The 14,783-nt window shown below is 37.2% G+C and overlaps 1 protein-coding gene across 2 annotated transcripts in view; it reads right to left on the bottom strand.

The window, feature by feature from the left end:
• Window positions 1-14,783, bottom strand: part of CPEB2 (cytoplasmic polyadenylation element binding protein 2) — a 54,450-nt gene that overhangs the window by 3,266 nt on the left and 36,401 nt on the right. For both annotated transcript variants that reach the window (XM_068679938.1, XM_068679939.1), the window contains 5 exons: window positions 14,016-14,105; window positions 7,057-7,175; window positions 6,624-6,738; window positions 4,633-4,814; window positions 1-706 (listed from right to left, as the gene is read on the bottom strand). The exon at window positions 1-706 is cut by the window's left edge and continues 3,266 nt beyond it. In XM_068679938.1, coding sequence (XP_068536039.1) covers window positions 479-706; window positions 4,633-4,814; window positions 6,624-6,738; window positions 7,057-7,175; window positions 14,016-14,105 — 734 coding nt within the window. In that variant the 3' untranslated portion in view covers window positions 1-478. The remainder of the gene's footprint in view (window positions 707-4,632; window positions 4,815-6,623; window positions 6,739-7,056; window positions 7,176-14,015; window positions 14,106-14,783) is intronic.

Below are 14,783 nucleotides of genomic sequence, written 5' to 3'. Positions count from 1 at the left end.
TTTATGTATACACTGAAAATAGCAACAACAATAAAAATAAGCTTTTTGTAGCAGACATATTCCATCTTCACTATTTTGCTACCTTTGGTAAATTACTGGGGCAGATCTTGAAGTTAAAAACCCATGTTTAGAAATAAGTGCACGCTTCACCCACTAAATATAGCAGCAGACTGTGTGCCCCTACGCAAAAACATTCTCATATCTAGTTTTAACTTTACATATAAAAATAACTTGGAGAAAATACAAAAAAACATTTTATTTTAACATGAAAATATCACAAAAATTAGTAAGCCTGAGATGTAGGGTTTTGGTGAAAAACAAGAGGCTTGTAGTGTTTTGGCTGCTGATAAAGATGCATGTATTGATAGCTGGGGTGAAAAGCAGAAGAATGCACTTATTTCTTCTGCATGTCAGTATCTTCAAACACAGTAAGCCACATGCACCCTTCTTTCCTTATGTAGATGCTGGTTCACCATGTTTAATTCCAGCGGAAGTGGATCTGACGTGGGCGGTCAGCCCCCTCCTTTACCAATGGCTTATGGAATTCACGTCCTGCACGGGAGTGGATATTTGCCCAACAAAACTCACAGTAATACTGCAGGCAAGTGACATTGGCACAAAAGAAAGGAGCAAACTTTCCACCACATCGTGCACCCTGGCATTCATCACACATCTGGTCATCCAACACATATGGCTTTACCTCCACCTGTTGGAGTAAAACAGACACAATTCCAGTTAATAGCTATTATTCCTGATTAAAGATATTTGAGTGTGTTCAGGTTTTTCTCCTTTGCCAGAAAAGAAAAAGTCTGAAATCAGCTACATTTATGTCTTTATTTAATTCACAGTTTTTTATTCTGTTTGCCATTTATCAGCTACTGATCTATCCACACCAGAAAACTAAACAGTTCAAGGTGGACCTACAGAAATACACTAAATATGTAATTAATGTCTGCGTCAGAACCTCCGCTTAATTTATTCTGGAAAGACACTCCTGGCAAATGATAAAATAGAAGTATGTGTAGAAAATAAACCAGCAAGTACAAAGCTCTCCAAACTAATCTCATCAGTTCCCAAATATAACCCAAAATGAAACCCAATTTTATGCTGTTTAGAAAATAATAAACATACAAGAATGTAACCATTATTACATTAACTTTTTTTTTTAAAAAAGCAAGAAGTCTCTGCATGCACTACCCTTGCATGCAAGTTAAAAGTACTTCCAGCAGACTGGAATATAGACCTTCTAGCACTCCTGTCCTCTGTAATTTCATTCCCAATTTCTAATACAGTCAATATATGGTCAGATTTGGAGCTTCAGATCTTGGTCATCTATTGCTTTCCCTTTTTATGGCTTTGAGCTGTATAGGAATTTGCATTCAACATGATTCTGAAAATATTTTTAAAAGACCATTTTGCATGTCTACAGACTGCTAGGAACACCTGTCTTACACAGCTTTTTTCCCAAACTCATCTGACTGCCAGAGTGGAAAAGTGGCAGGAGTCCAGTGGCAAATTTGCATTATGTCTCTGCATAACTGAACTGTTACAGACTGCGCTCAAACAGGAAGAAGAACTTCATAATAAAACACAAAATGAGTTGACTCCATTATTAAGGAATGTATTGTAGTCTTCCACATTTTCCTTACTCTTTTTTAAAGACAGTATTTTCTGACTTTTGTTGGTAAAGAGGTATTCTAGTTTATACTAAAACTCATCACTGTACAAGGATTTTACCTGAGATACTACTACTTGTTAAGAATCCTACACATAGACATTGAGTTTGTGTACCATACTCAGACAGAATGTTTGAAATAGAAAGAACTTCAAAATAAAGTGACATTTTTCTATCGTATTTCCAGAGCTACAAACTACAGCTACTCATCACCCAAATGTTTTGCAAAAGAATAGTCTTCACGTTCCTAGCTTCAGAAGTAGATGCATACTTGACATGTCAAGCAAATATCCGTCTGAAAAAAAGAGTGTGCTTCTTCCAACAGTATACATTCAGTACAAACTCTACTTATTACTTCACTATGATGACCTTCCTTATCAGAAGTTACTCAAACTTTCCAAAAACCAGCTACTTTATGCAGTAATTCTGACTGTGGTTCAAAATTGCTGAAAGCATGAAGCACCACGAATTGCACACTTTGGTGCATTGATACACCAAGTTTAGTATGAAGATGATTTCAAATGTATTAGATACATATTTTGGGGAATGGAAATATCACATGAAGTGGATGTAGACTGCTGGCATATGAAAGTTAACAATGCTTAAAAGAATTGTTTGGACCTGAAACGCCAAATGAGTTTCAATGAAATGTTTGGAGATGAACTTTCATATATGATGGAACAGGATGAGGAGCACTTTGCTGAAGAAAAACATCTGTTAGAGAAACTAAACATAGCTGCATCAAAAGAACTGGAGAGAAGCTACAGAATACTTAGGTAGGGAAGAAGTTAAGATCACAGACAATGTCTGTAAAGTCACTGTGACAGTAAGTTTTCCTATTAAGGTAGGAAAAGGTATATGCTAAAAAATGCTATAAATACTTTCAACTGAAGCTCAGAAGGATAAATAGGGGCATTGCAAAAATTTAACAATGAAAAAATGACTTTTGCACAGATAAAAAAAAAGTTATGAAAAAAATGTGGAAAGACAGCACATCTACAGAAACTGGATACAACTGGCAATAGAAAGGCTACCCTAAGGTGAAGTGTAAAATGGTCTGCCTCCAAGATTGTACTGAAACGTGTCGTGCATTGCTTAACTGGCCAGCGTGTATTCGTATCTCAAACGAAGGCAGAACCTGAAGTAGGGTTGCCTCCTGCATTTGTAAAATGTTCTTCATATTAATGGACATAACAGAGCTATATAAACAGGTATATAAATAACAGGACTGAACATATGATTTAGATATAGAGAAAATCCTTTAAAAATTGCATTATTGAAAAACCTCTGGCAAGTGAAGAGAACAGTTCATAAACCCTCTCCATCATGATATGGTTTAGAGACAAATTTGATAAAATATTTAGATTTGGCCTTGCTGTATATTGCAAATAAAGCACCTCAGGGACAGCAGGCATTTTGAAGGAAGAAACATCAAGGAAGATAACAAAGATGCCTGAATTATGGAGCTTAAGGAACTAGTTGCTAAAAAAAATTAGTTTTCAAGAATTAGAAAAGGAACACTATAGAAACACCATGAATCCTTGAATCATAAGAATTAAAAAAGCAACTATGAGCATTTAGATAGTTACAGAGAAAGCCAAATCTGCAGATACTACTTATACGTGGGGTAGGGCCTGTTATTTTGGGGTGGGGCAGGGGTGTAATAGTGATTGAAGTTTAACTTCAAATATTTAATTGCTGTTTGCATAAATTAAGTATCATGGATACAACTCAAATTACGTGCTTATGAACTCTAATAACTCAGGGTAGATTCTATGTGTTTGTTTGTTTTTTAATTGTCCGTTTTCCAAGTGGCCTGCTGCAGATGCCTGCCGTTTTAATAACGGGCATTTTTCCTGTTATGGAACTAGTGAAAAGTTAGAACTAAAAACTAACAAAAGTCTGTACAGAACAAACACAGCTGTAAGTCACAAGAACACCATCAGTCCCACCAGCAAAATATAGCCATCACATCTGGATCTGGAGACCATCCATGTTCAGACCTGCTCACCCTCTGGAAAGGATCATGCTTGGGGATTTCATCTCAGTAGGCAACTGGTACCCGAGACACATGTAAAGGCTCCATTGCTCTGCCTATGTGAATGGAGAGAAGCCACACTCCACCTCCCTACAGCAGACTTTAGTTAACTGTACTACTTTCTTCTTCCTATGTCTTTGATCTGTAGAGGAGACTGGACCTTGAACTACTTACTCAATCCTTCCTCCTCTAAGGCATTTTTTTTTTTTTTTTAAACAGAACACCTATTAATACCACTGACTACCTCTGCAGCTCTTGACACCTGAACTAGTGACACTTCAAACTGACATAATTTAGATGTCAGTCTTCTTTGCTACTTTCATACTTCTAATTAAGAGCAACAAAGTGGACTAGTCTTCTTAGAAGTTAGTTTTACTTCAGCTAGCGATAGGCATCTATAGCAACCAGAAACACACATTGGTAAATACTCAAGGCACGCTTAAACAGAAAGGATAAGACATTTCACATATTAAGTGTCAAGTCTGATTGATTTTCCAAAGTGCTGAGCACTGATAATTATGGCTGAAATTAATGGCAGCTGCAAATCAGAGCTAGTCTGAAACCAACGAATAACAGAGTTTCCTACAAATGACAGAGGAATTATCACAGTATTTGGTTTCATTAGAATAAGGGATGGAAAAAGATTTTCAAATCCTTTGCCCACGCACAACAAAACCAGGAACTTCAGAATGGAAAGAACATATGGCCTAACATATGTCCAAGGAACAAACTGCTGCTTCGTGGAATGCGTGTTGTTTGTTCAGGGGCATTCGCGGTTTAACTCTTGGGACCTGTGGAGCTACAGGAATACTAAAAGAGATGTTGGAGCTGGCATAAAAGCCAATCAGAATGCAACATCACTGCACCCTGAGAGCTCTCAAATATCTAAAAACAAGCAAACAAATTTTGTGTAACTTACTCGTTTATCTATATCGCCATGCTGAAGTTGAACAAACCGAGCACTGATGGCAGCAATGTAACTCTGCTGATTGGAAAAAGCAACACGTCCAGCACCTTTTGGGTATTTCAGCTCAGGGTCAGTATCAATTCCTGCGTAACAAACTCCACCGTACAGACGGTCCATGATCATAGCCAATTCCACTATTAGGAAACAAAATAACATTCACTTAAATTGTTCCTACTGTACAAACTTTAAATAGTATGCTTGTATTTAAAAATAGTAGAAAAGTTAATTTTAGTAATTAATTCTGCAACAACTTATGTAACAGTAATAACAAGAAATAGAAAACCATATGAATTAAGTTTGAAATACTCAGCAGACAGATCTTTCATGCTGTGGCTACATACACCCAAGGAACAATGGAATTGAAAGAACTTGCAGTCCTTGATAACCTGGAACTGAAATTCCAGGGCAGTTTTCTTCAAGGGATTACAGCAAAACACTTTTTGGGCAGGCATGGAATGCAAGCTGCGTAAAATAGATCCACATGCCACAAATTCCTTGGTCCTTGTTCTTTGGCTGTCCACATGCTCTATGTCCTCCTTGAATTTAAAGATGTAGTTAGCATCTTTTCAAGAGCCATGTAGAGCTTGATAATCTCCACAGCATGACACATCACAGAAACCCAAGTTCGTAGAACCAAAATTCTCAAATTTCCCAAACACATGTTTTACCAAATCTCTAGTATTAGTTTACACTGAATTCAGTTTTGCAATTCATTTAGGTGGAAAAGACTTTTTTCAGAATTAGTATCCTCTGTATTAGGATATAAAGTTGTCGGCAGCCATTGATTTTCAATATTTTTTCGAAAAGCCTGCTAAAGTTTTACTGCTTTTCTGAAGGCATGATTCTTATTTCACAGTGCCATAAAGGTTTCATTTTCACATATACAGGCAACTGCAAAGCTAAACATAAGAATGTGCCCATTAAATTTACCACAGACATTCGGCAAAGTAATCTTGAGTATTTGGACTGAATTTACAGAAAATTAATGTGTAGTTGGAATATACTACGTTTACGCTCATGTACAGAGCTTGTAATACAGTCAAAGCTATAGTCTCAAAAGTGAAATAACAGAAAAGCTTTAGTATTGTGGGTCCAAGATATAAAAAAATAGAATTCTTTATACCCATCAAATTTGCGCTATCACTTCGTGATTTTCTCACACCTCCTATATGAAAGCTCATTTTTCTGTAAGAATACAACTTTGTACAAACTATGGAAGACTAATCAAGTCCAGAAGTCATTCTAAAAGAATCTGGGGTTTGAAATTCTGCATGCTGTGCTTCAACTTCCAACATTCACTTTAACCTACTTACTAGGAAGGCCTCCATAAAATACTGTAAAAATCTACTGCAGGCAATCTCACAAAGCAAACTGTCAAGGGTTGCAGATCAACCATTTCACAGCTACAGAAATAACTAAATTTTCCTCCGTGCACTTCAACAGTCTAGAAAGAGTCCCACAATCTTGCATAGCGTTGTGACATAGCAACTGTGCTAGCTGTCTGAATTTCTTCCCTTTTCCCTTTATTTCTTACTCATTACCTATGTTTTTCCTTATCCATGTTAGCCACCTGAGAGTAGCAGAAGAGTAGCTGATGTACAATATCAAGTAAGTACAAGTAGAGCTCCACTCATGGAGCATGGTACAGATGTTTTTGCAGCATTATTTTAAATATAAAAAAATAGCACTTTTGCTAATAAGATGAATGTATTTTCTACAGCTTTAGACACGTAGCAGCTTCCAGTAAATCTAAAAGATGAACAGTAATTTTTAGGCAACACCAGATGAAAACAATTAATACTGTAGTATGGTTATAACTATCAAGGCAGTCTTTTATATCTACATACCTATAACTATCTATATGTATCTATATGCAATTATGCATGATTTGAATTATTTCCAATAATCTCCCACTTCTAAAAACAGTCACAATTCATACGCACCAGCTCTTAATGGTCGAGGGACTCCTCCAACAAAAATTGTTTTTCGAGGATCAAGTGGCTGGGAACCGTCCATCACAAAGTCACTATCACTTAGATTCCAGGGACGGATCTGAACCTATTAAATACGAATGGTATATTTATATGGTGCATTAAAGAAAATGGTGTGCTACCCTAAGTTTCACTACAATGTGGATATGTGTTCATCAGCCTATATAAACTGTTAACAATCAAATAATCTTATTAGTTGAGCATGTCCGGATGCTCTGTTTTAATCCTATTAATTCAAAACACTACAGTTTTAAAATCATGACTGTTCCAGATGTTGAGTGCTGCCAATGGTAGTTTGCTTTTGATTATTTTCGTCATTGTCATTTCAAATGCAGCTTTAGACAGATGGCAGCCATAGCCTGCAGGCCATCTACTGTTTACTTACTGGCTTGTCCTTGATAGTAGGACTGGAAACACATAGATAGAGCTTTCCATCTTCTTCAATGCAGGCGTCAATCAGTGCCTGGACAGAACTCTCTTCTTGGAACAGGAGGAATGCATAACCTGGGGTGAAGAGAAAATTAAAAAAAAAAAAAAGATCATTTTTTTCTCATCTTTTCTTAATCATCTTTGCCAGTGACTTCTCCAACCAAATGTGCTTACTCCAAGTGTAAAACAAAGTGAAATAAATTCTTTGATATTAGTCATCTTCTTCACCTATGCGCTAACTTGATATATCAGTAGAACTCCAGGCAAATACTCCTATCCTTAAAAAAAACACCTGTCAAAGGAGACTAATAATCAAATAAAAGCAAACACTTCTGCTCTAACATATACTGGAAGTTTATGCTGAGCATCATTCATTGGCAGCAACAGACATTGTACAATGAAAATCCGACTTGGCACAAAGAACTAATCTCTATTCTAGAGATTAGATCAAAGTACTTTGTTACATAAGTGACCCAGCAAGCCTCCTAAACACTACAAAAATAGGAATGAAAATGCGTATTTAATGCTACAGTAAAAACAGTCAGCCAAGCAAAGAACCTCACACATTAGAATGTTTTAATGGCTACAGTATAATGATACATACAAAATGTGTTGCTTTACAGGTGCCCTGCAGTGCAATTAGGGTTGTATACAAAAATGGACTTTAAAAGGACCATAAATCCTCATTTTTTTCTGATGTTACTAGCAAGCGTGGAATTTTCACATGAGTTATGTTTTATTACTTGGATGGAAAAATAAATGCTGAAGCACCTGCTCTAGAATGGACTTGGCAAGAGGGAGCGTGGCTGCTTTACCAAGCCTTCTGGAAATGATGCTGATTTTCTGAGAGGCACTGCTTAATCCCTGGCAATTCCATACTGCAAACAGCGTAGGTCAAGGCAAAACCAGAGTAGGGTGCATCGTGATGAGCATTAATGAATCCATGTGTTAAGATGAATATAAGGTCAGAGAAACTAATGTACAACTAATTATAAATAATACGGGAGGAAAAGTAGGATTTAAATAAAAAGCTGCAAAGGCGTATGCTGGTGTTTCTAAACCCACACCTGATTCTCTTATCCCTCATATCATGGTCCCACCACAGCTGCCTACAAGGGACACATGATGAGGCTGTGTGTATGCTATACTTTTGTGTAAATCTTAGCTGGTTTCTTGAACAATTCTGCATGGAATCTTTGAGCTCTGGTTGAAGCATTTCCCAGTGAAATCCACTGTCATTAAAAAATATTATTCAGCAATGAAAAATCTGTTTAAATTAAGCTTAACCAGTAATTACTTAGACTCAAAATCTCTGTTTAATGCGTATAACTTTCCGTATTTATCTTGCAATTTAAAATTCACATATTGCCCATGTAAAACTCACTCACTGAATCAGGGTGTGTGCAGACTGGCACAGGTAAGTGATACCAGACCCACAGAACTCTCCTCGCTTGTGCAGAAGCCAAGTAAACACATTCCTGTTTGAATGGAGAGCCAGGACAAGAGCGATGGGAGCACAAAAACTTGATTAACCAAGGTGAGGGTTGAACGGACATCATACAAAGACTCGCAGCCAGCAGTGCACAAAATAATTTGCTGGGAGCTGATTTTTCATCACTCTTTATCCTAAATAAAGCATATCAAGGTTACTGCCATATAACTCCTGACACATAAATATAGTCCGTGTCCCCAGACGACCTACATCTGCATGTCTAAAGCTATTAATATGCTTAGCTGCGGGCTTGTGAAGAGATAGACAATTCCAACAGCAACTTGATGAGGGAACAGTTATGATTACTACATCCTACCACACCTGAAATAAAAGCAAGGAAAGCAAAACCAGAATTATACACTGTTTCCTCAACACTATCTGCAAAACAAGCCTGTGTTATCCCCACTTAATTTTAAGCACCAGAGAAACCTATGTTGTTCTATTCCCCTTTTGAAGACATGGAGAAACCTGGCACAGCCTTCAGTACCAAACTGGTCTGGCTGTGGTTTTGCAGCACAGCTCTTGTCCTTCGATGACTTAAAAGCCATTTTACATGTAGTTTGCCCCAAAGTACAGCCTGGAAGGAAATAACTAGTTCTCTTGGTGAAGAAACCTGGCTATAGAATATAATTTGCTCCAGGTCCAGCATTTATAGACATACGCAGCCAATGCCTCCCAGTGAAGGCAGGCTAGGCTCGCACAGACTGCATACAAACCACTCTTTGTCACTTGTCCTGTACCAGGGCACATTTCCGGGCACAGATCAATTATACGTTAGCCAGACTTCTGCAAAGAACACCACAGATGCCCAGACATCCAGGCTCTCTATTAATTAACTAGAAAGAGCTTGCAAAGGGAAATTACACTCTTAGGTACTTCATTTAGGTATCATAAATTAGGAAATTAGGACTCTTCTTCCTACAGCTACCAGATGCCAACGACTCTATGGCACAAACTTAACTCTCACCTCTTTCTGCTTTCTTATCATATGTCAAACTACTGTGTATGTTAAAAGTCTGCATATAGGTACAATGAGAAGGGTTTGTAGTAGTACATAACTACAATTACTATGTGGGATAGGAACTGTGAAACATGGTAGGGAGGTAGGGTGAAGAATAAGAGGTACTTTACCATAGAACTGCTTAACTCTCTAGTTCCTTATTTTTCTGGTGTACCACATCTGCCATATAACTAACAGCTTCATATCCAGTGGCAACGTAAGGCTGTTTACAACGGAAAAGAAAAGCTACTCTAATCGGATTCTCTGAAGGAAGCAGCTTCATGCCTTTGGGTCATGTGTACACCGACAGTAGCAGGTCACGATCAGGTATTACTTGCCGAGACCGATTGTAGGGTTTGTACATGGTTTGCAAGTGAAAAGTATTGGATGAAGCAAGTCTTATAAAAATGTCTTGTTCGTGTGTACCAGCATGTATGTCTTTTGTGGCAGACAAAGTTCTGGTAACCCCTGTTAGTGTTAGACTAACTGATGACTACATTCCTCTGCATTTTGCTGGAAGTGTTACTAATACTGCTTCTTCCAAAGGGAACAGGTAGGGGTGACTTTGATAATGTCATCTGCAGAAAATTACCTATAAGAACAGAGAAATATTTCTGGAGACTATAACTGGCTGTAGAACAACATTCCCTAGTATCTGCAGATACTGGAAATAGAAAACCCATCAGAAAAAAAATTGAAGAATCCTAGCTGTATTACCAAACGTTCTTAAGAATTAGAACAAAATAAAACAAACAGCAGCATGGCACTGTCCATACGAGCCAGCAGAGCTGTATTTTGTTTTATAGTTGGGTCCTACTGTTCCAACAGACTGTCCCCAGAGGAGAGCTAATGGCCTTAGTGCCAGTGCAATTCCTGCCCACAGGGTGCCGGTGCCATAGCTCAAAACAGCAAAAATCAGCGCAAGCTACAGGTTCATACTAACAAGTACATTTGATGATGGGAACAACTCACATTTGCGAAGATACGTGAATTCTAATCTACTCCTATTTAAAGAGATCTCATCACCATATTAATTAATCTTTAAAGCATAAATATTTTATGCAGTTTAGTCATCTCTGATTGAGAATTAGCTCCAAATTACACTTGAAGAAAGTGCAAACTGACACAGTTGCAATGCAGCTATTAGCAAAGGCACCTTCCAAGAAGGGGATGGTGATGCAGGATTCACGTCAATATCCAAACCCCAATTTCCATATTTCTACAGCCACTGCAGAAAGCTCCTCCTCTCACCAGCAGAGACCAAGTTAATGCAGTCAGGGGTGTCTGGGCAGTGACTCAGCTGACTGAGTAGGACACGGAGGTGTCGGGCATGATTTATCCCTGCAGTACTTTGCCTAACCTCCAGCTGCTGCTCCCCAGCGGCATGGGGCTTCAGTAGGTACCTCTCCACATTTGCCAGCCCTGTGTAAATCTTTCCAATATCCTCAGTTTGGGTAAATGAATCGAGCACAATGTGCTTATGTTACAGTGACCTGAATAGCCCTCTATACTCCAGTGACTCTATTGGCAAGATTCCCATTGATTAAAGGAAGCTCAGACACTAATCACACATGAAGACACCTACAGCTACTAGCCTGAATACATGGCTCAATCCTACCCAGGGACATCGAATAAGCTGATACCAAGTTCGGCAGAACACAGATGGACCTAGGGTTTTTTTCCTTAAACTAGAAACAGAACATTTTCAACCTATTTTTTTTTCAGTCAGTTGTAAATTAGCAGTTCATAACCTTGAATAAATGAAGCTACCACATGACTACTGGGAGAGAATGCAATGGGAACACCCAGATAATTAGAAAAAGCTGGAGTTACTCTTTCTTTAGAACAGATTATCCTTCGCGTTATATAGACTGTAAATAGTACAGAACACACGAACAACTAACTGGTCCTACTTTGAAAGGCCTTCTTTGGATCAGCATATCCTCAAGGCACCGCGTGGTTGTGAGCTTCATTACCGTGAGAACAGAGTCCTCACCTCAGCAGGTCGCTTTGAACACGTGTGAGGTTTCATAAAACAGTGTATTTGCCAACTCACCAATAACAGGAGTTATGATAAACAATGACAAGGTAGATGGGGAGGAATTCCTGATTACAGCTGGCAGATCGCTTACTGACTTTGTACTTTGATCTCAACATAATCATTTTTTTTTCTGCTTCACAAAGGAGTTTCCTTCTAAAGTTAGTGTGAAGTGTTTTAAATTCCTGCTTTCTTCAGGCCCAATTTTGTGGTGAACCAATACAAAACGTAATTAGTTAAGAAAAGACAGTTGGTGTTTCTCAGGAGGCAGCCAGCCTTGACTGATCAGTACACTTTTTGTATTTCTTCAAGCAAAGAAATACTTATTATTAACTTGGCCTTCCCTCAGGACTTTCCATAAGCAGAGAGCCTGGAAGGAAGCACAGCTTGGAAAACTTAACAAGAATATTAAAAAAAAAAAAAAAAAAAGCAAAACAAACAAATAAAAAAACAGGCTGCATCTCTTCACCACAGAGAATACTATTGCGTAGAATAGCCCAGAACCAGATAATGCTGAGATGTCTTTGGAGAGTAATACTATTTCAAATACCTAACGAGACTGGACAAAAATAGATATACATTGGATTAGCTCCATGCAGGGTAATAAACTAGTCATTGAAGATTAAAAGTGCAAAAAAATTGAAGTCCTTCTGCTAATATATGTTGCTTATATTGGTAATTACTGGTCAGGCTCAAATATTTCTTAGCATTTAGCCTATTTTTATCAGTTTTAGACATCTTATTAAATATATATACACAGTCCTTGCCTGAACAAGTAACACTCAAATATGTAAGACAAATTTCTATGATATTTTATAGCAAAATAATCACAGTTCCTATCTGGTGCAGTGAAAGAACCAGATATAAACACAGTTCAACAGTTAATAGTAAATTATATTTCCAGTGTAGCTACAAAGAGAAACCTACGCTGTATTTTAAATGTGCCAGGCTACTGTCACATTACAAAGCGATGCTGAATACTGTAGTAAACTGATAATTAGACTCAAGTTTTAATTGTTATCAAATTTCAAATAAGGATCAGTTAATCAGGTGAAATCAACGCTTTGTATGCGTTTCTGAATTAATTACATCAAGAGACTAATTTTAATTAAATAAGCTTTAATCTACATTCTCTGCTTTTAAGAAGGTCCGCTTAGAATATACATAAATATATATATTTACTATGGTAATAATACATTTTCCAGCTATACAAAGAGCTTTTTTAAACCAGGAAGTCTGGAAACGTATCCTTAAGATGTTCAAATTCTGGGACAGGACTATCTCCTTGGAAATTATTGCCAGAACTCATTCCTTTCAGTGAAGAATATATTAGACCTTTCCTTTTCGATATATTGATCAAAGACTCTGTGAGTTGCCTCTCCCTCAGTTCCTCTAGAATTTCTCTTGGTAAATTATGAAAGGAGCTGTACTCCTTAGGATAGTTAAATTTAGTTAGACAGTAGTTTTGTGTATCAGGCTGACAATCAAAAAAGCCAAAGTCTCTTTGTCTTTGAATTTCCATATGGTGTTCATAATAACTATTCAAGTACTTTCAATTCCTTTCCTAACTCTTCAGATGACGATCTGGGAAAATATTCCTGTCTTTTTGGCAGCATTGATGATCAGATAAATAACTGAAGAATCAGTTTATAAAGGCATTGTATGCCCATATTCATTACTTCCAAGGAAGGAAGGAATGGCTGCATTTGCTACAAAATGAATAACCTCTGGATCAGATTTTTGCATTTATTTTATATGTACTAATACGTGAGCATACCTGTACAGAGATAAACTAGATAAATTTAGATTACTTAAATGTACAGAATAGCTTGTTGAACATTGAGATTAGATTTTGAATATTACTCAAAGAGCAATACTAAAAATAGCTAAAATCACTATTTACCTAATTCTCAATAAAGATAATTAGCATTTCAATAGGAGGTTCACATCTTAAAATTGAAATAAACATAAAACTGAATATTTGGATACTATACTCAAATATGTCCTGAATACTGTCTGTAACTTTATACAAAAAAAATTAATCTAAGATTTAGTGTTAAAATTTGATCAAATTTCAGTTTTAGGAATTAGAAATGCAAATACAGACCTTAGAATTAATGACACATACAACTATATTATGCTGATCTAGTATTTGGGAAATGAGAATACGGGAGCTTCTTCAGTGGACCTGCACTGAACAAGGCATAGCACTAAAACAATTCTATTTTATACTTGGTATGTAAAGGAGCCTTGTCTGAACATGCACTAAGACGGTAGAATTAACTGTTCACAGGGATTGCATTATACCCTTTGGAAAAAGATGAGATATTTTCCCAGATTAAGAATTACACTCAATGACTGGTCAACACCTTCCAACTCTCTTACCTTTTGGTGGAAAATAGGACTTGCTTTCTGCTTTGTGAGGCCAGTCTACTACCAAAGGCCCAAATCGTCTGAAGCTAGCAGTAATTTCATCTGAAAAGAGGCACAACAGTTGAAATTAAAATCAGCGACATAACTAAATGAAGAAGTATTATCAAGTGATCTTCGTTTCTAGCAAAGGTTGACATTTCGTGGAAAAAGAGAAGCAAAAAACGTAAATAGAAACATCTTCTAAGTGTTAATATTTACACAAAATGTTTCTGGTGATTTTACGCTTACTTTTTGTTTTTTTTTTTAATTGCTCAGCAACAGCTGATTTCAGAAGGATGTGGACAAGTGAAGGCAGTGGTGAAAACTGGTGTATTACCTTTTTATATTCAGGATTTGGTTTGAATACAATCAAAATAACTTGTTTAGTGATCTACATTCCAGACCTTTGTAGGCAGATATTCAGATAATAAGTACCATGATCAGCACGATAGTTTCCAGCAGATACTGAGCACTGAAACTTAAAATCATCTACTTCGCAATGCTTCTAATATAACCATGAACAGGCCTGTTGCGGGATCTACTACGCCCCTGCATGATGTCTTTCTACACCAGCTGCTGCTTCCTGTCACTGCCTGCAAGAACCTTAGTCATGAGAAAAAATAACAGGACCCTAAACTCGACAAGAGTAGTAACTCAGCAAACACAAATATACTCTATTTGTTTCGGTTGCATCCTGTCATCAGCATATAAACAGGAAAGAAAGAAAAGGTATCTCCATGT

The sequence above is a fragment of the Anas acuta genome, chromosome 4 (genome assembly GCF_963932015.1).
Source record: "Anas acuta chromosome 4, bAnaAcu1.1, whole genome shotgun sequence".
NCBI classification, from domain to species: Eukaryota; Metazoa; Chordata; class Aves; order Anseriformes; family Anatidae; genus Anas; species Anas acuta.
The sequence above is the reverse complement of the archived record's forward strand: the minus strand, read 5'-3'. Positions and strand labels throughout refer to the sequence as shown.